Source organism: Nipponia nippon, unplaced genomic scaffold (genome assembly GCF_047370975.1).
Source record: "Nipponia nippon isolate SJK-2023a ecotype South Korea unplaced genomic scaffold, ASM4737097v1 scaffold_6, whole genome shotgun sequence".
Taxonomy (NCBI): domain Eukaryota; kingdom Metazoa; phylum Chordata; class Aves; order Pelecaniformes; family Threskiornithidae; genus Nipponia; species Nipponia nippon.
The window spans coordinates 28,541,550-28,568,199 of NW_028262380.1; the positions used below are offsets into that span (position 1 = coordinate 28,541,550).

At 38.0% G+C, this 26,650-nt stretch overlaps 1 protein-coding gene across 1 annotated transcript in view; it reads right to left on the minus strand.

Moving 5' to 3' along the window:
* GABRG1 (gamma-aminobutyric acid type A receptor subunit gamma1) overlaps window positions 1–26,650 on the minus strand; it is a 62,330-nt gene that overhangs the window by 19,874 nt on the left and 15,806 nt on the right. Inside the window, exons 2-4 of the mRNA XM_087736808.1 lie at window positions 24,939–25,087; window positions 17,036–17,103; window positions 1,442–1,662 (exon numbers count right to left, since the gene is read on the minus strand). Coding sequence (XP_087592934.1) covers window positions 1,442–1,662; window positions 17,036–17,103; window positions 24,939–25,087 — 438 coding nt within the window. The remainder of the gene's footprint in view (window positions 1–1,441; window positions 1,663–17,035; window positions 17,104–24,938; window positions 25,088–26,650) is intronic.

Consider the following 26,650-nt stretch of genomic DNA (forward strand, 5'->3'; position numbering starts at 1 on the left):
TTGTTCCTTCAATAACCAACATATGAACCTCTCAATGTTACTCCACCCTAGGCCAAATTCAGGCCATATCCTCACCTATCCAGATGTTTGCATGTTGCAGTGCTGGGTGAATACCTGTTCTGCTGTTTTGTTACTAGCTCATTGCACTTCATAGCTCATACCGTAGCACAATAATTCTAACTTATCGCTCTGGGAGACCTCACATGGTTTTTTTGGTTGCATTTGTTTGTTTCTTTGTTTTACTTAGACCCTGTTTAAAAGAAATTGTACATTGAAACTGAATGGGCAATGGAAGGGTAAAGTCCAAGTATAAGTCTAGAATTGTTAGCTACAAAAAGAAAAAAAAAATATTAGCATGTGAACAGAAGAGGCTCTATAGGGATTTTTTTTATAAACAACAGCACAATAAACTGTTTTAAAAGTGCTCTTCAGCGATATTTGTATGCTCTCAAATGAAACATACTAAGAAAAAATTCAGTGAAGAGAATCCTTTTAAAACATTCTAATTCTTCTTACTTCTGATACAGAAGACTTTTATAAATTGTTCATACAACACAACTAGCCTGCATATGAAAACAGCGTAAATGACTGAAAAGAAAGTAATTTAAAGGTGCTACTTTTTGTTTTAAATAAATAAATAAATAAATAAATACATAAACTCTTAAAAGCAGAATCAGATTTATGGCATCCTCTCCATGGACTGCTTCGCGATCAGCTCCTAATTTATTGCAAGGTTTTTTAGGCATACTTAAAAAATAAAACTGAGAGATGACCCTAAAATGCTTTCTGTAGGCTACAGCCTAGTGACTCAAAGATCAGTGCAGATAGCCTAGATAGTAAGCTTAAAACCAGCCCAAGCATCCCCCATTTGCCAAGAAGAATTATCACCAATATGTTTACTTATGCCTAATTTGGATGAACAGATTTGTTGATTTTAATAGCTTGCAAGGGTAAACATGTGAAGAAATATATGCAGGACTGGGGCCTTAGCTTTAATCAAACTTCTTATGACTTTTATTATCCGAAGCATTTCATCTTTTACTTACAAAATATAATTTGGTGGAAATTAGATACTGAACTATTTAGAACAGAAATTCTGCAAAACAATTTATGACTAGATCTGCAATATGTTAGTGACAGACCACCAGATCGTGCTACATGTTACATAACATCTTTTATTTTTAATCTTGCCTGTACCAAAATGAGATTAAAATTTGCTGTCCCCTTCAATTGTCTTTACGCAGTTATCTAGGCAATATATTTCAATGCTATTAATTTCACGTTTTTAACAATACAATCATCTTTTTTTTTTATTTCTCCTTTAGTAAATTCCTGTGGTCCACAACAAAAGAGATGCCAAGGGCTTGATTCACATTCATCATTTTCATATTCCTGGTCATAACAGTTTTTATTTTTTTCTACCCAGTTAATAATCACCCACCTTAGAGTGTATAATACTCTTCCATCACTCCAGATTCGAAGCAAACGATTTGGAGTTGTAATCCAGTGAGCATCAGATTTCCTTGAGTTCCGGAAGAAAGTGTCTGGAATCCAAATTTTTCCAACCATGTTGCTATTAAGCATAAGCACTTTCATTGAGCTGTTAAATTTTAGACGACTGTCATACCACGTCTGGGCAAAAATTATATCTATGGTGTATTCCTAAAAACAGAGAAACAACCATACCTATGTATACATCTACCAAAGTCTGCAAGCCAAGAACTTTTAATTCATATATAAATCTAAGGCCACTTCTTCTATTCTCTTTTGTATTACCTTTTGCATAGCATACAGCAGCCTGTAACCCCAAACTGAGAAATTACAGACTGATGAAAGATGTACACAGCCTTTTGTCTCTACCTCCTCCCCCTTCACACACATCGATTAGTTAAGGAAGAGGAGATGTGATGGGAATCTGCTGTAACTCGGAGGTCCCTGCACAGTGCAACCACCGCTGGGGGCCCTAGACAGAAATTTAGGGGCAACCTTAATATTTCAGGGCTAGACTATGTTTGTTAAGACAGACATTCTATGTCTTTTAAGAAGCAAACCAAATAAACTTCCTACATTTTTTCCCCAAACTTTACAACATGCAATTTAAGGTCCTTCAAGAAATTTCAGATTTTGAAAAATTCATGAATATGCAGGAAGTAAACATCACAGTTTGCAGAACTATCTGTTACCATCTGCCTCATATATCTACCTACATGCACACAAAAGTATACATAATCATAATAAGGAAGGAAATTTCCCTAAAGCAATTCCACTTATTAAAGCCTCAAGAAAGCTCCTTTTGTGATAGAAAGTCAAATTCCTCAGTAGACTTATGGCTAGAAAAGGGTGAAAAATTAATTAATTAAATAAATTAAAAAAAGGAAAATACACAGCCTTTTAATGAGACAATTCTTGACATAGTAAAACTTGAGGGAGATAAACATTACAGATGCAATGAAATATTGTTTTTGAAAGAATCCAGCCAGTTGCTCCTACCCTCTGGAAAAAGGAGCAAAGCAGCAGCCTCTTCTCTGCTGTATTTGTCACAGCTCCAGATCAGGACTCTGATCTTAAGGGCAACAGCCTCTCTACTTGATGGCAGATGTGATCTTTCCTGCAGGGCTGCCCCATGAGGGCTCCAACGAGCAACTTGGCAGCTCCTCTGCAGGGAAAAAGAGCTGGAGACCAGACTTAGACACTTTGTGTTGGTTGTTCACCTCTCAGTTATGGGATGAGTGGGCAGGGGGAAGAGAGAAGGAGACAGTGGTTCACTAAAGGGTTCACTACTAGTTTACTTGGTCAATGAATATGCACAGTGCAGACAGTCAATTCTGTTTTTAAAGAAAATAAAAGTGGAAGGCTTTGCTGGTTGGAGTGGGGTTTTTTGTTCATTTTACTTTTAAATAATCACAGCAGCCAACTGTATGAGTTACAGACTCCTCACTCATTTCTGCAACTGATACCACCCATCTCCCAGGAAAGTTTGTGAAATTTGGCACTTCATCCTTGAGAAGTGCCAAGGCAGATATTCCAGAACTACCTAAAATCTCTCTCAATTTTCCCACCTCTCCAGGTGCGAGAAGAATAGGTTCAGGAAACAGATATGCAAGAGGGAGATACGCCCTTGCTCTGTGATGTATGGCAGCTGAATTACCACCAGGACTGTGGTAACTCAGTGACTCTCAAAGGTTACAAATAACTAGTGTATGAGGCAAACAGTGGAGGGACAGAAGGAACAAAAGGACTAATCAAAAATGCATTTTAGAGATTACTTTCTCTAAAACTCTGCTTATGGAATGCAATTCCTGCATTGCCATCGGGGAAGATTCTGCAGGTCAAAACAAGTCGCTGATGATTTTATTTCTGTAGACAATGTTCAAGACACCTGTGAAAACCCAGGGCCTGTTTAACCTTAAAATTCAGCTTTCTGTGCTCATCTATAGTGGTTAAAAGTGGAAAGGAAACTTGCCTTGCTGTAGTGTAAATGAGAGCCTGAGGCAGTGCACCGGAGAAGTGTTTTAATGGGCTTAAATGGAACAGAATGAACAAAGATTTATGTGTTGCCTTTACAGTACAAATAGGAGAAAAAAAAAGCAGCCAGTGAGTGAAATCAACAGACACGACCAAATGTATGGAAAGAGCACACTGTCTGAGTTTGAAGGTGCTGCTCTAAGCAGCCACTTCACAGCAGCACTGCATTGTCTGAGAAAAATAAATTTATCAAAGTGTCATTACAGTCAAATCCACCCAGAGCAAGAAAACTCAGGTTGTCACAGAATACCAACCACCCTAACAAATTAAGATAAAAAAGGAAGAGGAGCTCACAGATTATTTTGAACACAGAAAGCAAAGGAACAGCCTCAGCAGACCGAGATGCTTGTATTCTCTTACCTTTCAGTATTAAATGTGCAAGTTTTTATCATACTCATGTATTACAGGAGTTGTTTAAAGAACTTTTTGGAAAAAAAAAAAGAAACTTTGTTAAAATCCTTCATGATACATTTATCACTGTTCAAAAAGAATCTAATACATAATAGTTTAATATCATAAAATTAGTAACTACTTGTTTCAAGTATCTTGCTGAATGTATAACACGAGATCCAGTTGCTAGCCTCTTGTCACATACCTGCAGAGGGTGATCCTCCATGTGTAAGCTGACACTTCAGCACTCAGACATCTCCCTCTCCTCAAGAGTCAGCCAAACAAAGGCATAATCCTACTCTTCATCCCACCTGAAAGATGTGGATTTGCAGCCTCACGGTGGGTGGCAGCAGCAGTTCACCCACCTCTTCAGCAGGGACCCAGAGTCAGTGCTCTCTGAGCACTTCTAACATCTGCCTTGGTGGACATTACTACCTACTTCTTCAGCATATCTATTTGTCTTATGCGTCCCAGAGACCTCTCTGTCTTTGAGGGTCCATAATACATCCTTAGGCTGCATATATTCCTCATACAACATATCTCACACATTTTCAACTCATTATATCTGTACTATCTTTCACTGAAGTGAACTTTAGCGTAATGTCCAAGCACATACATGTACTCACATTGTAGAGGTGCAAGGCATGTGAAAATGGGACTCATGTATATTAGCTTCCTTTCTGAACACAGGGTTCCCTGCAGAAGAGGCCAGATGGCATAGGTCCAAATAGACGCTAAGCAGTCACCAAGCACAGGCAAACATATAGGATGATCAGACAACTAAGAGTCTGGCAGCATGCAGCTGTGACAGTATGGACACTTGAGAGCAATAGCCTGAAACTCTGCTAGGGTGATTATCAAGAAAGTTGGATTCTTTCTGAAAATCTAATTTTGAAATGGGCTTGAAATTTTCAGGTTTTATGAATCCCCTTAAATTTGCAGATTTTATGGATTCATACACTGAATTCCCTTAAATTTGCAGTTCCTGAACAACATTTCATATTTCCCTATAAAAAGGGGAAATCTCGGTCCCTAAAATTTGTTGAAAAATGAGGTAGAAAAATCACTATACTGTCTTTCATGGAAGTACTTTGTTTCCAAAACTAGATGAATAAAAGCCCTATCTTTGTTTAAACATCCTATGAGCAAGCACAACAGCACACCAGATTTATACCACATTCTTTTAGTGCAATACATCTCTCTGAGCAACTATTTTGTTTTCCTTGTTTTCTTACAAAAAGTTCATTTTAACACTCTTATCACTACTTCTATTAGTCTTTCATAAAACTCGCCATTCAATGCCACTGTGTAACCATAAAAATTGGTTTACTACTCTCTCTTTCAAATGAAACTAATGATAAAATAGCCATGCAGAATAAAATGGAACCAATCTGTGGCTGCGTTAGTCACAGCCATAGCAAAATGCATGCTTATTCATATTTAGCCTCACAGGGTTCAATGACCAGGGCACACGTTAGCTCATATTTGGCGTTTGATTAGATAGCTAACTCTTTTTTGCACAGCTGGCATAAAGAGCACACCTGCCTAATTATTTACGGATAACTGCAATCCTCCTCCATCTCTTTCCTCTCTAAAAGATCATAACAAACTCCAAAGGCTGGGAACACAGTGACTAATCAGAGATTACCATTGAAGGGCCAGGCAGTGAAAAAACTGTGAATATTGATAAGCAGGTGTATAGTCTCAGAGAAAATCATTTAATAAATAAAAGCAATTACTTCAAATAAAGTAGGAACAGCTACTGTATGGAATAAATGGAATCCTCAACATCAGTTTCATTGTCATGCACAGTTCAATTACAGTCACACATGAAAATGGGCCAGTGGATTGGTTTTTTATTGGAAAGCTGTGAAAGAAAGGGACGCAGATACCATCCTCCACAATTGTTTCTCAGCGCAAACCGCATCACACCAATTCCAACATAATATATCAGTAAGGATGGAAAAAAATCCCACAAAGCAGAAAAAACATTTTTCTTGGATATTTTGTCTGGCAGTCTCACAACTGATTTGATATTCCACAGTAAAAAGTGTGGAGAAGTCAAACAATGAGTGGGTAAATTGTTGGCTGGAGCATGTTAACTACAACACATTTTGTCTGAGAACAGGAAAAACATGGGCTGGTTTTCTGGGGCCAAACACAAAAGCAATGAAAAGTCCCAAAACCAAACTCAGAGGTGAAAAATTGTGTTAGCCAACTACAGGCCTGCAATACCATTACCAGTGAATTTCAGAGAAAAATGGATAAAAACATACTCCTGTCATTTCATCTTTGCTCAGAAACCCACCCCAGCTTTTCTCCCAGATTCAAAATTTCACCTGAAGGGCACCTGGAGTTTTCGGGAACACAACAAGCTAATTCAGAAATCTGTTCCGTAGAGAGCTCCTGAACTCCGTTTGATTACCAAGTGTGACATGGCTTCATCTTACTCTGTATCTGAGCTTTGAGATATTTTCCCCATGTTTCTTCATTCTATTCAGCTTTCTGATTCCTTAAACTGGAACTTTACGTGAGGCAGATAAGGAATTCTTCAGAAAAAAAATGAAGGGGAAACTAAAGAAAACACTCTACCAACCTATATGTTTTGACATTAAGAGATGTGATTTAATATCAGAGACTCAGTCTAGTATGCTGATTAAGAGGTTCAAACAACAAAGAAAGTCATAGACAAAACTGGTAAGCGCATGCTTCCCTAAGAGGTAAGCACCAAATAAAGCATCAAGCATTAGCTAATTTATTTTCATCTTGCCAGTGTGTTGCCAATAAACACTCGTAACCTTTATCTTTTCCCTCACCCAAATATCTCTGGACATCAATAAGGGGTTATTAAGTAATTTATTAAAATACCTAACCTATCTTTGATGTATAACTACTCTTAACAAAACATCTAAAATGTGGTTGCTCTCCCTGGTGTGTTACTTTAAAAGCCCTTAAAAAAAGATTTTTGAACTGCTTCAGGGCCAGCAATGGTTTCAGAGCTTTATCCCCATGGCTGGGGCTGAAGCAAAAGTAAAATTTCTTGGTTTGGCAAACCATTTTAGTTTGCTCACTACAGCAATCTAAACCTAGTGACCTTAGGGTGAGATCTAAAAGATCCAACAGATCACAATGATTCTGACATGTACCTGTAATACTACATTAATGATACTGCAGCTGTGGTAGAGGTGGGGGTTGCAGGAAATACACTGAACAGAAGTGCACAGCATCTGTTCCCAGAGTCTTTTAACCAGTCAGATTGTTATAATTGTACAGGTAATCACACTGGAGGATGCTATGAGAACATATGCACAGGGTAAGTGGAAATATGGCAAACCATATCTACAGAAGGTGAGGGAGAACAGAGAGACCTACATAGTCACAATACAGAAAAAATCCATCACTCTTCACATAATAATTTGGCATCTGTGCTTATCCAGTCCTTATTTTGAACATGCAAAGTGACAGATGCAAACAACAATATGAATAAAAGGCAAGATTTATTTCAATGCTTTGTAGATTAGAAACTATAATTAAAATCTTGCCAATAGTCAAAAGATTAGCTAGAAAAGTAACTAAAGCACTTCAGCAAAATCTCTGCTTTTATTTGATCATCTTAGATTTTGGGAATTTGAAGAGAGCATAAGGAGAAAAAGTAGATTATATATATAATCTATATAAATTCCTACAATGAAAATGATATAAAAAGTTTTGTTTTGCTTTTCAATTGACACTTGAATATTTCAGCTGCTGCCACTCATAAAGAAACATTAAACTACAGAAAGAACCAGAGATGACAACTCAGAACAAAAAAAATCAGACATAAATACATACATATACATTAAAAACCCAGGAGTGAATACTGATATGGATTAAGGGTTCAGCTTTGAGATTGTCAACAGTGATTTATCAACTCCATTAACTGTACTTTCTAAATTCTGCAGCTACATCTACCTTCCAGTAACTAGAGAGGCTCAAGCAGTCAAAATTGGTCCCACAAGCAACTTCAGCAATAAAGCTGCACATTACTCAAGCATACATGGTTTTCTCCAGTTTCCTTTTATAAATAAACTATAAAGTCTCAAACACAATGCTTCACCTTTCAGTATGGTGCAACTGCTTTTAAAGCAAGATTAATTGCGCAGTTACTGTTTGCCTTTTTATTTCTATGGTTTTCCTGTCATGCTTCGAAATCCCAACTTTGATGGCAAGGAGACTTATCTGGCTTTGGTTTCTACCCTGCAACTCCTGTAAGATACATGATCCTACATGAAATACAGCACTCCTATCAGGTTAGCTTTCTGGTTGGTGAGGCAGTCCTGCAACTCCAAATCTGCTACACTGAAGATATAAGAGCATGGACAACTGTTAAGAACTGCCTAAAAGACCCTCTGTTTACTTATTGGTACGAAGGGCATAACCCTTTGTGGGGATAACCCTCTACAACAGAGACACTACTGTTATTCAAAAAGGTGGAATGTCATACAGCACTTACTGTAGGCCAATGAATGACAAACTCCAAAATAGTCCAACAAAAAGTGTTTTAGATGTGCATTCTCTATGGTGGTCAAAATAACTGTCCAGAATGTATAAAACTTGATGAAATTTAAAATCATACAACAGCAGAATAAAAATAATGAAGACCAAGATCAACAGGCAGGGAAGTTACATTCACTTACTAGCAAAAGCACGCTGCGTTTCCTAACAGCTATTTTGTCAGTGCTGCCACCCCTACGAATAAGGGAGTAGGGCAAACACTCTTTCCAAGAGTAGGTCTGCTTCCTTGGTAAACAGCTTGGAGGTGCTGCTGCAGAAAAGGGCATCCAGACCATTCCCCCCCTATGTAAAGTGAACTTCCCATAGCATGCACTGTGAGGAGAAAAATCCTGTTCCTGTAGCTGCCCGCTTTTAACAGAGGATGAGGTTTTGTAGTGTCAGCACAGATCCTGGCACCGGCCATTGTAGGGGCCAGTGAACAACAGCAGCTTTCCTCTGGAGCACAGCAGCAAAGGAGGCAATGACAACCTGTATGGTAGGAGCCATTGCCAAGGACAGTTTCTATTGCAACAAGCTGTTACAAGCTCTCATAAAAATCAAAGCACATCTCCTGCCTTTTTTCCTGAAACCCAGTTCAAATCTAGGCCAGCAGAATTATTCCCACAACTGGAATGCAGCATCGCAAATTTCCATATAGACAGACAGATTAGGAATTAATAACAAAGAACAGGTGTGTAATGTTCTTCAAAATATTTATCATCTATTTGACACAAAGATAAGAGGTACAAGACAAAGAATTAAGCGTAGCTTGTCTCAGCTGCAGACACAAGGGAAACAACCACAGCAGAAGCAGACACAAAGTATTTGGAGAGGATATTAAGGCATCAGAAGTAACAATAAACTGTAGGACAGAGCAGCCAAGCACTCCATGCAGTTCTGGGGGAAAAGCAGGGGTAAAACACTGTTTGAGTTAGCTTTAGCACTAGTCAATACCTTTACCTTCTCAGTAAAGTACTTATATTAAAATTATTCTTGGTTTAGATCATTTCAGATCACAACTGAATTATGCAGGCACTCAATACTGGTTATACAGGATACACGTTCTCTGCAAGGAGCTTACAGTTTGAATTTAAAATAAAAGACAAGATTTGGAAAGGCAACGGGGACATCAGTAACGGGAAACAGAGGACCCAATACCACTCAGAATTGCAGGTAGTGATTCTAGCACAACAAAAGCTTAATAGTTTATGATATTTTGTAGCCTCCACAAAAATAAAAAAAAAAAATAAAAAAATAAAATAAAAAATAAAAAAAAAAAAAAAAAAAAAAAAAAAAAAAAAAAAAAAAAAATAAAATAAAAATAATATAAAAAAAAAAAAAAAAAAAAAGTAAGTTTAAACAGGAACATGATGAGAAACAATGAAGAGGCTTTGCAGACATCTATAGAAAGTTTCTTCAAGCATAAATGGTAGCATGGGCAAAAATGGTAGGAAAAGTTGAAAGGATGGGAGCAGAAGCTAGTGAGATCTGAGATAGGAAATGGCCTCCTGGGGGGAAAAGCAACTAAAAATGGCTGGGGATAAGCTTTGAAGTGCCTTGAAAGTGAAAGGAAACTGCTTATGTGTGAGGTCCAGTGAAAGAGGAGACAAAGGAAGAACCTGAGCAAGAAACGACTCAGTAGAAACAATGGAAAATTCTCTCTGTAGGACATGTCTAGATGGTACGAATAGAGCAAGACTGCAACTGAAAAGGTTACAAAAACATGTTATCTTAACAATGGGAGTCTGGACAAGAGACTCCCTGTGATGGATTAAAAATAAACTTAAAAAACCCTCAAAGTTGCTTTGCAATCAGAATTTGCAAGACTCCAACTGAGACCCTACTCCTGGTTCTAAGGTCCACCACATCATAGAAAATTTTTATATTTCAGGCCTCAATGACATACAGAGTAGTGATTATCCACAGCAACTGAGACTGTGGAAGGGGCAAAAAGTGGGAAGATTTAAAGCTATGATTTAGCCATATTGAGCTAACTAAACATCTGTAAACAAATACGAGGGACACAAGGCAATATTTTGGATTGTCCAAAAGGAGATACACAGAATAGCAGGCAACTGGCACAGCAAGGTTGCTGAATTTGTGAATGAAACTACCAAGAGAGCAGGAGAAGAGGGGGTGATCATGGAAGACATCCTGTACAAAAGTACCAAAGGAAGAGCTTTAAGTACATTCACATCAACACTTAAATAGATAAAGTACTGGGAACACAAGAAAATAAGGTGTTTGCTCACAGCACACTGACAGACTGACCACAGATAAAAAGGAAGAAGTTTTTCAGAATTGTTTTCTAGCCCCAACCGTGTCCAAAGCTCAGGACTTCTGCCATTTCTTTAACAAATTAGCCTTATGCAAATACAGAACACTAACATCAAAGGCAGTTTGGTTATTGCTCTGGCTGTGGATGCCAAGAATCTGAGATTACATAAACTGGATTTCCAACCAGTATATCCTGGCACACTCTACTGATGTCAGGGGAGTTAAGTCAAAGTGATATTTTTTTTCCATTATTTATATTGAAACTATGCCAACTGTGGCTTAAGTGATACAATGGTATTATACAAAAACAGTGTTTCCTAAAGCATGAACTAGTCTAACACAAAATTTAAGAGTGAACCACAGCACAAGAAGACTGCAACCTTACATTATAGTATTAATAAATGGCATACACAAATTAGGGCATATTTTACAGCAAAGAACGTAGATTTTTCTGGTACCTTGTGTAGAACCTTAACTACCTGTCCTGACTTCATATCTGTTAAGGGACAACCAGTAAACTGCAGCTGAGAATAGGACAAGTACTGACTGCTGTTTAAAGAGGGGGCTGAAAAGATGGCTGTACTCTGGTTTGGTTTCAGAAAGCTACTGCAACATTTGTCTGTCATATAATGGCTGCTTTTTCCCTCATCCCTCGCCATTCCCTTCAAAATGATCACAGAAATTGGGAGTGACCCAGGAACTGCTGTGCTGAGCCAGTATGAGCAGAATATTGCCTGTACTTGGCCAATTCCCCTGAAACCGAGTATGGCAAGCTTGGAGCTACCTTGCAATAGCAGTAGGCAAACTAGCTGCCTGCAAGAGCCAGACTGATCAATTTAAGCTATTTTTTTTCAGAATAAACCAGAAAACATTCATGAAATTTTATTTGTGAAGTATTACTCAAGTGCCTAGAGCTGGTAAAATAAAGAAATACTAACAGACGTAAGGTTTTTGATACTTAAATATATTTCATAACAAAGAAAAAACAATGCTCAAGCCTACTGAAGGAATATTTACTCAGCTGCTGTAAATGAACACTGTGTCCATCAATCTCGAACACTCATCTGAGTAACAGTCAATTAACTCTGATCACTTGCAGTGCTGACAGGCACCAAAATGATTGGAATCTATCTTTCCTAATCAAAATAAAAGAGTAAGTCGGGAAAAAAATTATTATTCTAGCTTAATCCAAAGAAGATGCTCTATGATAAGAAACAGATAATATATGAAGACTTACTGGTACTTCTGTCCTGATTTATGAACAAATATTCCTGCCACTTGAAAGAGAATGGAACCAGTTTGCATAAAATGCACACATCTGACTCTCCAAAAATTTGCAGTGCTTGCACGCTGAACCCATGCAACCTTAGGAAACCTCATAAATTCTCAAACATGGGTAGGAGTGCATCCCTCATGCTCTTCCTCTCAGTCTGTCATCATGAAGCTCATAGAGACAATGGTTCTCCTCAAAACGGTCTTCTTCAAACATGAAAGCAATTCCAACCTCCAAAAAAAATGGAGGTTGCAGAGTGTGCATCTTTGAGTACTGGATTTCAGGGTAGCTTCAGATAATGTATCTTTGGGTCATAATTACTTATATTCTAATGTGCTTAATGTAAATTACCTGGCTTTGTAAAGTAAGAGTACAAAACCTTCAAACCTTCAATACAAATTTAGTGACTAGTAGAATAAGTGCAGTGACACAGCTGACCACAAAATCCTCCACAAGTACAATAACATTGAGCAATCTGTATTAGGATACTGATCACATTGATACTTCAATACCTTAAAAAAAAGAAAATCTGCTGCTAGTTGCTGCAACTTGAGAATGAAATGGAATTTATAAGTCAAAGTACACTTAAAATTCACCATCAGCACATTCTACACAAAGTCATAAATGGTACAATATGACAGGAAAAATGGTATCCTAACAATGTCCAGGCCATGCAGTCTGTGTACCAAAGCAGCACATTGTGTTTCCTGTGAATATCTGATTTCTTCAGTGGTTTAGCTATATTGTTAAAAATAAGAGTGCTAGGCTTCAAAGTATGGCCTTCAGCTTGTGATCACAGTAGCCTTCAATGGATAACTAGCATAGACCATGTGACAAAAGCTAAATCATCCACAGAAGAAAGAGAAATGTTGGGAAATAACAAGGAAACAAAACTGCTTCAGTGAAGTCCAGTCCTAGAAATTTATCCTGCAATTTTCAGTCTGGACCTTCTAATACAGAGTTCCATTAACAAATACAAAAGCTGAATAGAGAGCATCTTCTGCATCCACAGCAAGGGAAGAAAAAAATATATAGCCCTCAAACAAACTAAAATGGCAATGATAACATAATGTTTCAAAATGTTAAATCATGACTTAGAAACACATGAAAAAGCAAAGGAATTTTAAAACATAATTTTGTTTCTGTAAATATACATATTTATATACATATACACTTAACACAGACGCATATAGACAGAGAGGCAGAGCATTTTTGTTTGGCTAGTTTTTAATCTGTCTATCAGTCACGATGTCTATGCATCTCTTTAGAAATGATCTGCCTCTTTCTAACCCTTTCCACATTTTTGTTACTTGAGTATTGTTCCACTATTTACTATATGAAACTCAATTAAATAGACATTAAGGACAGGGAAAGTACAAACTTTTCTCTTTGCTCTTCATTTTTGACACAATGATGCAATACTGCTTCTTACATAAGGAACTGCTCCCGTATTCTTTCTCCAAAAATTTCTCTCATTTGGAGTAGCAGTCTCTTATTGTCATGAGAGTTTTGATCACACAGAGATTACAAGATCACGTATTCTCTTAGTTAAAGGAAGGTGAAAATGCCATGCCTCTCCCAACTCACTGAATTGCACGCTTGCACGGGCTTGTCAAACCACAAGAGCTGGCATGGTTCTCCCTGGACCCCTTGGGGCACCAGTAGCACAAAACATCATGTATTTATGAACACATAGGGTTTGGGGGATGAATACAGGGCAGAGAAAGCCAATGAGGCCCACAGGCAACATGGGTCAACACACATTTCTACACAGGGACCATACATCAGATTCTGCTATCTGTACCACCAGAGTGGCTTTTTTTCATCTTGGCCCTACTTTGGAAGGAAAGAGAAAGGTAGTAAGAGCCTAGTACATCTACGTTAAGTGCTCAACTGAGTGAGGTTCCACATAGAGGAAAACCAGGCTCTAAATATTCATTGCATGTCTAAATTCTGCTAAGAAATCCCTAGACCACTGTAGAGCTATTGAGGATCAAGATTTTGGCCATAAAAATGCACTTAGTTGCACTTTACATGATTGTTGCATGATGCATAGCACAGGTTAGCTCTAAAAGACAGATTCAAAAATCTTTAGACTGAATGAGTATTAGAAGCCTAAATACTCTGCTGATCAAGACGCTTGTTAAAAATGTTTACTCAGGTTGTGGATGCCTAAAGAGATCATGGGCAGTAGAAAAATGTCTCTTAAGCATGGGGTGTCTATACTATCTAGAATTTTGGGTAGACCTTTGCTAAATAGTGAAAGCCAAAACACAACAGCCTTCAAAAAAAAATTCTAATGAATGTTACACATACAGTTAAAGCGTCCCTTTTATGAAAGTGAAGTCTATCAGATAGCAAGAGAAAAATAGACTGAATTATAAAAATAAATCAGTTTCATATGTGTCCTCTGAAGCTTTCAGACAAACATACTCCCTTGATATGCTGCTTCAGCATCATTGTTAGAAAAAACACTCTCTACATCATGCCATATTGTATCCAAACTAAATAGTTAAAGGACATAATTTGCCAGAGTGAGTTAATGTATCTGGCAAATGAGTAATCCAATGGAGAATCACAGATATGTGTTCTCACATTAAGGGATCAAATGAAGGGCTAAGGACAGCCCTTGAAAGAGAAGCCATTTTTGGAGTATTGGTTAACAATCTCAAACAATATTGACTCCAGGTGAAGTGCCTTCCTAATGAAACCAACAGCTCTCACAAAGTGAGCTTACAGGGTCAAATCTGTAATTATTTTTTTGGCTGAGAATGTTGTTTCCCAGATTACAAACATCTTTATTGGAAACCTTAATCAAATTATTTGCATATATATGGTTTTATTTATTTTCACAAACATTTGATTTTTGTAGTGATGTTAGATGCTTATATGATCCAGGTTCCTGGAGTCCAAGCCCAGTGAAAGCAATTGCTTTTTTATGACAGCCATAGTGCCCTTAGACTATAATTTAAATTGCTAAGTAATTCTCTGCCCATTTTTAAAAAACATAGAATAGTTTTTAAAGTTCTATGTCTTAATGACATTTACCTTATTACCCTTTGGTGACATGCTTCATTGTTATCTTTTTTTTTTTTTTAAACAGAAAACAGAAGGTTAGAGGGATAAACATTCAGTTGATATACATTATAACCATTAGGATCCTGCTCTCTAATGAAGTAATATGCCTTTTCAATATGATGCTATCCTTACCTTGGACTAAAAGCCAGTATGACTGGCTTTCATTAGCACCATGGCAAAAGCATCACCACCCAGCTCTAGGACAGCTCTAGCAGATCTGGGGAGACCTCTAAACAAGTGACATGAAATAGTCCCATGGCTGATATTACTGCACGTGCAGTGCATGATAATGTTGCCTCCCAGGCTCTGGGCTGAGCAAGCAGAAGGCAGCTGTGGGCACAGGAGAGGCCGTGGTACATAGCAGAGGGGAGATTGCCCAGGGGCTGCAAAGACAAGAAGAGGGCATGGGAGATGGGGCAGGGCTACCCTGCAAAGCCAGGTACATGCTGGTTCTTTAAAACTGGAAAACTGAAGCTGTAAGCATTTCTCATTTTCAGTTCCAGTGTATGCAATACCTACTGGCCACAGGCTGAAGGACTTACATTGGTTACTGGAAAAGGAAGCCTCTACCATTTGCTACATTCTCCTTACAGGTAACTGTCTGTCCACACATTTTGCTCCCACAATAAGTTCCTTCAGAAGAGGATAGGAAGGAGAGAAGCAAAAGAGAAAGACTGCAGTAGGAAGACAGACAAAACCAAAGACACTACTTATACCGGACATGAAAATTGAGAAGTTTCCCCCATCCCGTCACTTTTCTGCTCTTTCATGCATTTCTTTATGCACAGCCCTGGCCCGAGACATGGACTTCCCTGCCACAGCCCCAGATAATGACAACACTGAGCTTGTTAGACCATTGAATATCCTCTGCCACAGATCTGCATAATCTACTTTTGGCACCTTTATCCACAGTATCTAAGTACCATTGTTTTTTCCTGCTTGGCTTCCCATCACTGAAAGTCAATATTCCCCATCCAAGCAAGATGACATACATGTAAACCACAAGATCCTTAATAATAATCTAGAATTACTGTGCTTTCACCAAATGCTCATAAGCCCCCTGCACTGGCATAGTCCAGCCTCAGATTGAACAAAATGCTTCTCCGCCATGCAAAGTTAACACTGTCAGCAGTTCTGTAGGGAGGAGGAAAAGGAAAAAGGCAGGAGGGGCCTGAGCTCAAACTTGCCCAAGGGCCAGTCCCAGTCTTATTCCTGGGCAGTGGTCCCCAGGAGAAGTCATGCAACAAGGCCTTTCTAAAGCCTCCAACACCACCATTTCATACAATGCACATCGTGACAGATCTAAGTGATTTAAGAAAAGGCCACAGACTCAACTTCCTCATAATTGCTGTTACTTCAGTGTTGGTACCAAATAGATAGGTCAGATCTCAACAGGTCTGCTGGAAACTAGATGAAATGCATTGCTAAAATTCTGAAGAAACCAGCTATGTGTACACACACAAACTGAAGAGGACCCGTAAGACTAAATAAGAAATGGAAAAAGGAAGACAAAAGAGTTCATTTCAAATTTTTCTTTTTATGAATTTGAAAAATAATAATGAATCACTGCACTGAAAATAGTTTTATTCACAAATGCTGGGTCAATTGTTATTTTTCTTAACCTCTGAAGAGTAGCTCCAGGAAATTATACTGGGCCAGAGATAAACCAGGTATAAACAAACATAGTGAAAATATTCAACACAAACCAAAATAAAGACCTGATACAATGTCCTCTGTGTGGTCTCGATTTTTTTAAAGAAGAAATACATCTTAAAAATTACAACAATTTCAAATAGAGAGAGTCTAAGCATGTTGTGGTAGTAATCACAATCATATCTAACAGCATAAGAATACACAGTAAGAAATAAATAAACTTATTTGAATGAGATTAGAATTATTTCATAATATTAACCCATAGCATCATTCAGACAATGTTTTCTGTCAATAATCAGAACTTACCATATTGATTGGGTCAACTGGGCCAATGCTGTTAACATAGACATCTGTTTCAATTACTGTAGTTCTCACTAAACAAAACAGTAATGATAATAATTACATATTTAATTAAATCAGTACATTGTTAGTGTAATTTAACCTATTCACTAAAAAAACAACAACAATAATTAAATCTCTGGTTTGTTCATTCCGTGAAGGATCATAAATGACTTGGCTCCCTTATTCCATATGAATTGTTAGAATTATCAACATTAATTTTTTACTTCATAATGCAATTCCCACCTGCGCTTTGTAAACAGATATAAAATAGACATAAAAGGTAAACGAAGGAAAAAAAAAACAAACAAAAAACACAAAAAAACCCAAAACATGTCTTCCAACATAAAAATTGAGTCATGAACAGAAAAAAAATGTTTGGAAAAAATTGCTCGTACAACGAACCATGAGGTCTGGGAGCAGATGTGTTTATCAGCTGTAAGGAATCAATACGCAGTGCTTTGTGTCAATTCCTACTGAAAATGGCTAACAAAAATAAACTAACTTTTCACCACAGATTTCTTCAATTCATGCAACTATAGCACACCTAAGGATTACTAATGTCCTTTCATCAGCTTGATTAATACACTGCTTCAAACACCAAATTAAAGCTCCTTGAGTGAAAGTCATTTAGAAGTTAAACATTTCCAAACTTACTTTTCTTTAAAACCACAGGGAAACCACTCTCACTGGGCAGACAAAAATTAACTGTTTTAAAAATATATTCTCTTACAGAATATACTCTCTTACTTTGTACACTTACAGAAGGGCACAAAGTCTAAGTGACTTCCCATGAAAGTCACATCTGAAGTACAGGTGGCACTGATAATTCTTTTTTTTTCCTCCTAACTGGTTTATAGGGGAAAAAGGTACAAACAGAAGAAGAGGTCAGGACGCATTTTAACTTGAACAATTGACCAAGCATTTTCTTCTAGCTTGTACTGGAGAGCCAGAATGTGGACACAAGACACTAGTCCCCAGTGGAAAGAAGAGGGTTAATTATAAAGCTCTGCTGGTCTTTCTCTCATGATCTGGCATGTTAAAATGAAGCATTTCTGTCCATCTGCAGATGGAAAAGGGGGAAGGTACAAACAAAAAGGCACTTTGGTTTCATAGGAGAGGGACCCTAGGTGATGAGATTTGATTTCTTTATACTGCAAACCACCAGAGATTGCCCAAGTGCTCTATAACAAACCTAAAATCCTAACAGGATTTTTCAAATCTCAAAAATATAAAACTCAGACACACACAAAGAAACAGGGTATCATTAACATCCTTACAATGACAGGCAAGATACATTTCCTAAATAGCACAAGATACTTTTCCCTGCCAATCTCATTTGGGAGGAAATTCTCACAGATTCCAAATCCAATTACTGGTGTGACCCTGAGCCTGATGGCAAGACACACCTGTGAGGCTGCACAAAGGATTCTTTGTATGACCACAGAGCACAGAGTCACTTGATCACCATCCTCTCCCCAGCATGCTTCACAGAAAGTTTAAACAGACTCTGGAAACCAATTTATTTCCTGGGGAAAAAAAAGTAAGTACTTCCTGAGTTGCAAATGTTTTCAGTATCTGCAGGGCTCATAAAGGAAGGGTGGCAACGCAAGAACTCATATCCACAGACTGAAAAATCAGAGTAAAAAAAGTATATAATGCGTATGTGTATATAGACATATGTATAATATAACGTATTTTACATATGCCACATCTCGCAAACAGATATCCTCTTCCTTTAATTTTGCAGCCCTATTTATCTATATAACAGCAACCCCACTGCTAGAGTAAAACACAAGGAGGTGGATCAAAGTGTATCTTGCCTCATTGCTCAAGCAATGCTGAATTCATTGTTTTTTCCCCATATTAGTAGGAAATGTTTAATTCTCCTTAGTGTTAGGAAATCTTATTTTGTTCTGAAGTTCAAGTCTTTGACTCCAGCTTTCAGCACTGCCTAGCCATATATCAAACCTCTTCTTCAGGCGCAAGTACCTACACACAGTGATTAAGGTCACCTCTGAAACTTGCTTTCGGTATGCTTAGCAGTTCATACCTCATACTGCAAATGCAACCTACAGATAATCTGTTCAGCTTTAACTTCTAAACTTGCTCCATTGTTTCCAGATCCATCTTGAAATGTGGACACCAGGACTGGAAATTTTTATAACAGTGTTATCAGTGCTGCTTGAACATTTCCAGATTTCTACTTGTTGTGCTCCTTTTCAAAAGGGGACTTATCTCAGGACAATGCTCAGGGGATACATAGCTAAGATCTTATGCTACACAAAATACCTAAGTTTTCCCCTCAATCACTGCTTTACTATGCAGAATCTCTCACCTTGAAATATGACCCACAGGCTTCCTCCCCCCCCCCGTCTTTTTTATTTCCCCTCTCAATTTTTGTGTCTCCAGTCTTACTGAAGGAGCAAATTATTACTCTGCAGATACAGCCTCTCCCTTTCCAACAGTCTTTGTGTCACCTGCCAACTTTACTACAAAAATTAATTGCTGACATCATTCAAAATATCATTATTCTTGATCAAGACTTTCCTATGAGACCCCACTATAGACAGCCCAGCCACTGATATTTCCTTATTAACAACTAAATTTTGAGATCTGTCAGTGAGCCAGTTTTTAATGGGGGCTGTGTCAATTTTAAGAAATTCCAGCTTGCAGCAAGCAGTACTTGATCTGCCACAAGGGCTCTCCTGTAATGTGCCACAGAGTTCAATTTGCCTTTTCCATACTGTTCTGAGTAAGATTATTAGAGCTATTAAGAGCCAGTGAAGAGTCTGAAAATCTTCCTCTGTTGAAATTATTTTAATTGACCCAAATGATCCAGAGAAAGAGATCCAATTCAAGAAGACTGGAAGAGGCTGTTTTGTTACCTTAGTTCTTCTGTGTGGTACAGAGCAAAGTAATTCTGTGAATTAGAAGAAGGAATTCATTCTTCTCTTGTTCTTGAACTAGAAGTGATATGAGTCCACAAAAATGACAAATGCTGGAGGAAAATACATTCTTGATACTCATCTGACATCCATATAATTACTATTGTTCATTTACTCTCCACAAAGAGGTAACAGAGAAAGATGGTTTGAGGAGATGTTTCTACAGTGAATACTTCTTATTTTACTTTAAAAATTTGGTATCAACCTTGAAAACACTAGGAGTAGGAAGAAGGCTAACACATCCTGCAGGAAGTGCAAAACAGTACTATAAACTTACAGAAGCTTCTAAGGAAGGGGAGAAAGAGATAGCACACTTTAAATATTTACCCCGGAAGACAATATGAGCCAGGCTAGAGTAAAGTAAGAAGGTGAGAGGACAGCAGACTGCATACTCAGAGAAAAAGAGGAGCACCAAGGGGTAGCTGCCCCCAGGGGATAGTTCATCAGCTCCTAATGTAGCTGAAGCACACAGGCAACCTGTTTGTTAAGCCTGATCTAGAGAGACCTACTCACACTTTCTGATTTCCTGCTTTGAAGCCTTTTCTTTACTGAACTAAACTTCTTCTAGTTTAAAAGGTTTGACTGGTATTGAGCACCATCTAACATAAGCACATAGCTAAGGACAGGTTTGTCCCAAGAAATAAACATAGCAAATAAGAGACTCTTGTGCCTAGAATTCAAGAGCAAGAATGAACTTCCTGACAAGCAACCAGACCTGAAAAGAAGTCTCTCTCAGCAGGCACGGACCACTACACTTCTGATAAGGGATGATGCTGCATTAACACCCAGGCATATTCTGAACCCCAGTCTGAGTTCAAAATCTGTATTTTGAAAAATGTTTACTCTCAATTATAAAAATCATAGTGATAAATATCTACCTCAATCATTGACAAATTATTTTAGTAATTGCTCTCACTATCAAAAGTGCCTCTTTTTTAGCCTGTATTTATCCAGGCCTAATTTGCAGCTTTTGATATTTCAAATATCTCTGCCTGCTACATTGAAGAGCTCTCCTTATCAGTTATTCTCGGTTTATAAAGCCCCATCTCCTGACAGGAATGACTATTATTATTGTAAAAGTGCAGAACATTGCACTTTTTATTGCTTAATATTACTCCATTTTCATTACTCCAATCCTCAACATTACCCAGTAGCGTGTTAGTCCATCTAAATTCACTAACCAGTTCCCGTAGTTTACCACAATTCCCCATTTTGGAATGAAGGTCTAAGACATATCACCTTTTTTTTATTATTATTACTTATCATGCTATTTAAGTTAAACTAAGATTACTTTTGATAATTTTATCCAGGCTTATTTTCTTTGAGCATGTTTTCTGTAAGTCCTCATTAATTTCCTAAGGAAGCATCTCTTCTTGGTGATAAAGCAATTATGTGACTACCACATTCAGGAATAACAGAGGCCTTCAATTCGTAATAGTTTTTAATGGAATAATACAATTCTCACAATCAGCTATCTAAGAGTATTACGTATATGGCTACCTATATTGAAAATTTGGCCTCAAGTGTCTACAGCAGGCTTCCAGCTCCATCTCTGAAGAATTTTTTCAAAGTGATTTTGATGAAAGCAGAGCCCTGTTCTCCACACTTCTTCTTTTACCTTTTTATTTAAAAGAAACCCATCTTTAGCAAATATTCCTACCTCACAACTTTTATTATTTCCATCATTTTCTATGCAGTGCACACCTTCAGTACCCTTAACATTCACTGCATATGCTCTTCTACATCTTGCTCTTGTATTTCAATTTCCTTCAATTCTCGCAAAATATTCTTCATCTCAGAATACATACCTTTCTAGCTTTACCTGATATTTTCCTGCTTATTCAGGCTTATTACTTTCCTGCCTATATCATCCTTTCATCAATGCTACACTAACAGCACCTGCTCAACAGAATTTCCCATAATATCCTTATCTTTTCAGAATTAGTGCTTCTATTAGTCTCTTCAAAGCCCACTTTTTGTCCATGTATCCCTTATATCCCTAAGTACAAGTCTTTTCACATTAGTGCACTGAGATGCAATTACTCACCATGCCCTGCTTATAGGGCAATTACAACTATCCAAATTTCTCTAGTTATCCAATTTCTCTATATCCGTGAGCAATCATCCTCACCATTCTTAAAAATTCTTTCAGTGATGACTTTCCTCAAACTGCTGATTGAAAACGCTCCATTAGAGTTGTAGATATGTGATGATTATTCCCTATTTTTAATTAAACTCTCAGATTGATCAGTTGTGTTTCACTCATATAATACACAACACTGGACATGAGACATAGCTGGAAAGAATGTGCTGTACATTGATAGGCTAATATTAATATATCAGTGTCCATAAGGTGTCAGAGATGGAATAGTGTGCAGCCAGAATTCTTTCCTTGAAAAAGGAAAGTTGAAAAATAACAGGTAGTTTGATGCATGACTGAGGCTAAAACAGTATGGTTATAAAATCAGGTAGCCAAAAGGTAATGTTACAGTGAGAATAATACTGCTTTATTAATATATCAGCACTCCAAGGTTGTATCTGTAATTAAAGGATACTACAGATAAGAGACTTCATCTGGTAACTACTATTACTTCATACTGAGCAGAAGGTACTTTAATACTAGTTTTTTTATGCTCCAAACACCTCAAAGTATATTACATAAATTGAGATAAAGATTAGTAAGATTAATAAACATAGCATAGGGTAGCAGTTAAGAAATCACTACAACTCATGAATATTTGAATGAGACAAACACAAAATGACAGTGTGGTTTTCACTTATTAAAATTCAGTATTGCCTCTGACGTTTCAATTTTCATTTGGCTCTCCTTTATCACCTCCCTCAACTAACTTCATGTTTAACAATTAAACCCCTTATCTCACTCTGAGATGCTGACATTCTGTGTCAACATCAGGAAGAAAACAAAATTCTGTTCTGGTATTCAAACCAAAAAAGTCCAGGTTCAAAATAAAAAATGTTGCCATTGTAACTGAGCTGTGTAATTCAATAGTAAAAATGTTCTGTGCAATATTATTGCTTTGAAAGATAATCAGAATTCCAGTTCAATAACCTTGTTGTACAAGTACTGACATATACTCTGAAGATGTGGAATCTGACACCAGATTTTATCCACATAATTGAAGCAGACTAAGATGAATGCACTATAGCCTGATTTTGTTTTTCTATCTGTTAAATATCTGCTGCATTTCCCAAGCAGCTGGACAGAATGCAATGCTTTCACTCAGAAATTCCATCTTATGTTAACCAAAATTTCTGCCATGTGGCAAAAGTCTGCAACTTCCATCCAGAAGACGAAAAAGAAAGGGAGCATTTATGTGAGAGAAGCTAGAACCAAGTGTTGTCTTTCAGGAACTGATATTTGGAATCCAAAAAGTTGTACATTGAGTTACTCACAAAAAGGCAGAGTTCTTGCCCTATCAAGACTCAGTACATAACCAGAAAAGTGAAGGTAAGGATTACACCAAAATTCTTCCTTGCGCATCTAAATCCATTTGATGTGTCAGAATAAACTTCTCTTCCTCTATTTTCCCTCACTTTATTTCTAAGTTTTATGGGGAGAGAACAGAAACAGAATTCTCTTTTCTTTCATTACCACCTACCAGCTAACCATTTGAAGGAATCCTAGTGGAGACAGTTTCATAATCCCTTTGCTGTCTGTTGCACCAAGCAGTCGGGGGGAAAAAAAAAAAAAAAGTAATGCTATACATCTGTCACACATTGAGAATTTAAAGAAAAATATGCTGGAAGATTTTTATTGTTGCCTAAGTGTTTGCAGTAATTCAATTAAATGAACATGAAGGCGAAGACTTACAACAAACTTCATGAGACTCACATGTGATTGTATTACGACAGGGAGAGAAAAATTGCCATTCAACATCTTCAGGGTAACAGTCAACAACAAAACAGAACTAAGAAATTTGAGGAAGAAAACAATTTGTCAGACGCTTTCAAAAGAAAATACTTAGTTTGAGATTCCATCTCTCTGTTGTCCTACATAAATGAAACAAGTCTGGATTGTTGTATTGTTTATCGTATAAGCAGCTTACAGACTTACATAGCATTCCTTTGATAGGGAATGCCAAGTATTTAACAAATAATTGTGTCCTCCACCTCTCCCTTCACAGTTCAGGAAACAAACTCAGAGAAAATAAATTATTTTTCTTAGTTTGATCCAGCATGCATGTGGTACACAAGAGCTGGCAAGGTTTCATGTATTCCATGTCTTCAACACAAGATTTTTCCAAATATCTACACTTAATAGTTATATGCAAATTGATACTTTGACTATTGAAAGACAAAATTGCCTTCCTACTAGTTGCAAAGTTTGATCTATAGTAATGCAGTCTTCCTTCTTATATTCCTCTAGAAAAGATATAGTCTTAAGGGTTTTTTTTCAGATTCTTATGAAGTTTTTCAGAATCTGAGCTAAGGGAAGAAGAGAGCTGAGTTCAGTTAAATTTGCTCAAAACACACACTTGCAACGCATTTTCTATGGTAAGAGTAAAATATCTAGGAATAATTCTTTAATAAACTCCTACAGACTCAGGATCAAATTTTTAAATAACCATGGCTGGTTTGTATCTACAATTCTTTCTGTCAGAAGATCTTAGTTAAACAAAGCAAAATATAATTGATTTTTAATAATTTATTATAGATTGCCCACTGTCCTAAAAAAGCAACACTTTACATAGGAAAAAGAGACTGTAAACATAAAAATTTTACTCTTGCATAGAACATTATTTTTACCAGGTCCAGAAAACCACTGCATTTTATTGCTGTTATATTTAACTTGCTATATTAAGTTTTAAAAATTGCATTAAGTGGGTGTTTGCCATCTTTGATGAAATGCGGACCATCTCTGGTTCACATCTTCTATTTACTGAATTATTTTAAGGGCTTACCCCCAATATCTGGCCGAAGCTTATTGTCATATCCTTGAAGTAAGGAGTCCAGTATATGAGTTACATCCCCGCCATGAATCTTTGGTGCAAGGACCCATGTTTTATTCACAGTTAGATCTTCATCATCCTCATCATCTGTTTTATCAGCTCTATGGTGAGTGAATAAAAAAACAAGGTTAGGAAAAAAAAAACCAACAGTGAAACTAAATACACAAGAGGTGAAAAAGAAACTGATAAAGCCTTGAACACTATTTAGAGTACTTTATAAAAATCCAAATGCATTCTGGTGCCAACAGAAAGAGGCAAGCCCTTATTTGAAACACCAACATTTTGTTTTATGTAGAAGTAGAGAGTGTAAGCTAATAAACATGTCAAGAGAAGCATTAACACCTCACCCATATAGAAAAACTCAAGCCATGATTCAAGCTCATAAAAGCAGCAGCAGGCATCTTCTTACTGTCAGCCTTTTCCTGTTTTAAAACACAAAATGTAATTCCTACATGTATTCAATTTTCAGATCATGGTACGGTATTGGGTTTGCATGGCAAGGTTTTGGTAGCGGAGGCGCTACAGGGATAGCTTCTGTGAGAAGCTGCTAGAAGCTTCCCCTATGTCCAACAGAGCCAATGTCAGCCGGCTCCAAGACGGACCCACCGCTGGCCAAGGCCGAGCCCATCAGCAATGGTGGTAGTGCCTCTGGGATCACATATTTAAGAAGAGGAAAAAAAAAGCCTGCGCAATTGCAGCCAGAGGAGAGGAATGAGAATATGCGAGGGGAACAACTCTGCAGACACCACGGTCAGTGAAGAAGGAGAGGGAGGAGGTGCTCCAGGCACCAGAGCAGAGATTCCCCTGCAGCCCATGGTGAAGACCATGGTGAGGCAGGCTGTCCCCCTGCAGCCCATGGAGGTCCACGGTGGAGCAGATGTCCACCTGCAGCCCACGGAGGACCCCACGCTGGAGCAGGTGGATGCCCAAAGGAGCCTCCTTGTGACCCCATGGGAAGCCTGCACTGCAGCAGGGTCCTGGCAAGACCTCTGGACCTGTGGAGAGAGGAGTCCATGCTGGAGCAGATTTGCTGGCAGGACTTGTGATCCCATGGGGGACCCACGCTGGAGCAGTCTGTTCCTGAAGGACTGCACCCTGTGGAAGCGACCCACGCTGGAGCAGTTCATGAACAACTGTAGCCTGTGGGAACGTCCCATGATGGACAAGTTCGTGGAGGACCATCTCTCATGGGAGGGACCCCACACTGGAGCAGAGGAAGAGTGCGAGGAGTCCTCCCCCTGAGGAAGGAGGGATGAACAAACTACAGCCCCCATTGCCCACGCCCCTGCGCCTCAGGGAGGGAGGTAGAAAATTCAGCAGTGAAGTTAAGCCCAGGAAGAAGGGAAGGGTGGGTTGAAGGTGTTTTAAGATTTAGTTTTTATTTCTCATTGACTTACTCTGATTTGATTGATAATAAACTAAGCTAATTTCCCCAAGTCAAGTCTGTTTTGCCCGTGATGTAATTAGTGAATGATGTCTCCCTGTCCTTTTCTCGACCCATGAGCCTTTCATTATATTTTCTCTCTCCTGTCCAGCTGAGGTGGGGAGTGATAGAGTAAGTTTGGTGGGCACCTGGTGTCCAGCCAGGGTCAACCCACCACAGGTACTAATATTTCTAAGAGATGCTTAATCAAGGTAATAGATACATCTTGGTGTCAAGAACA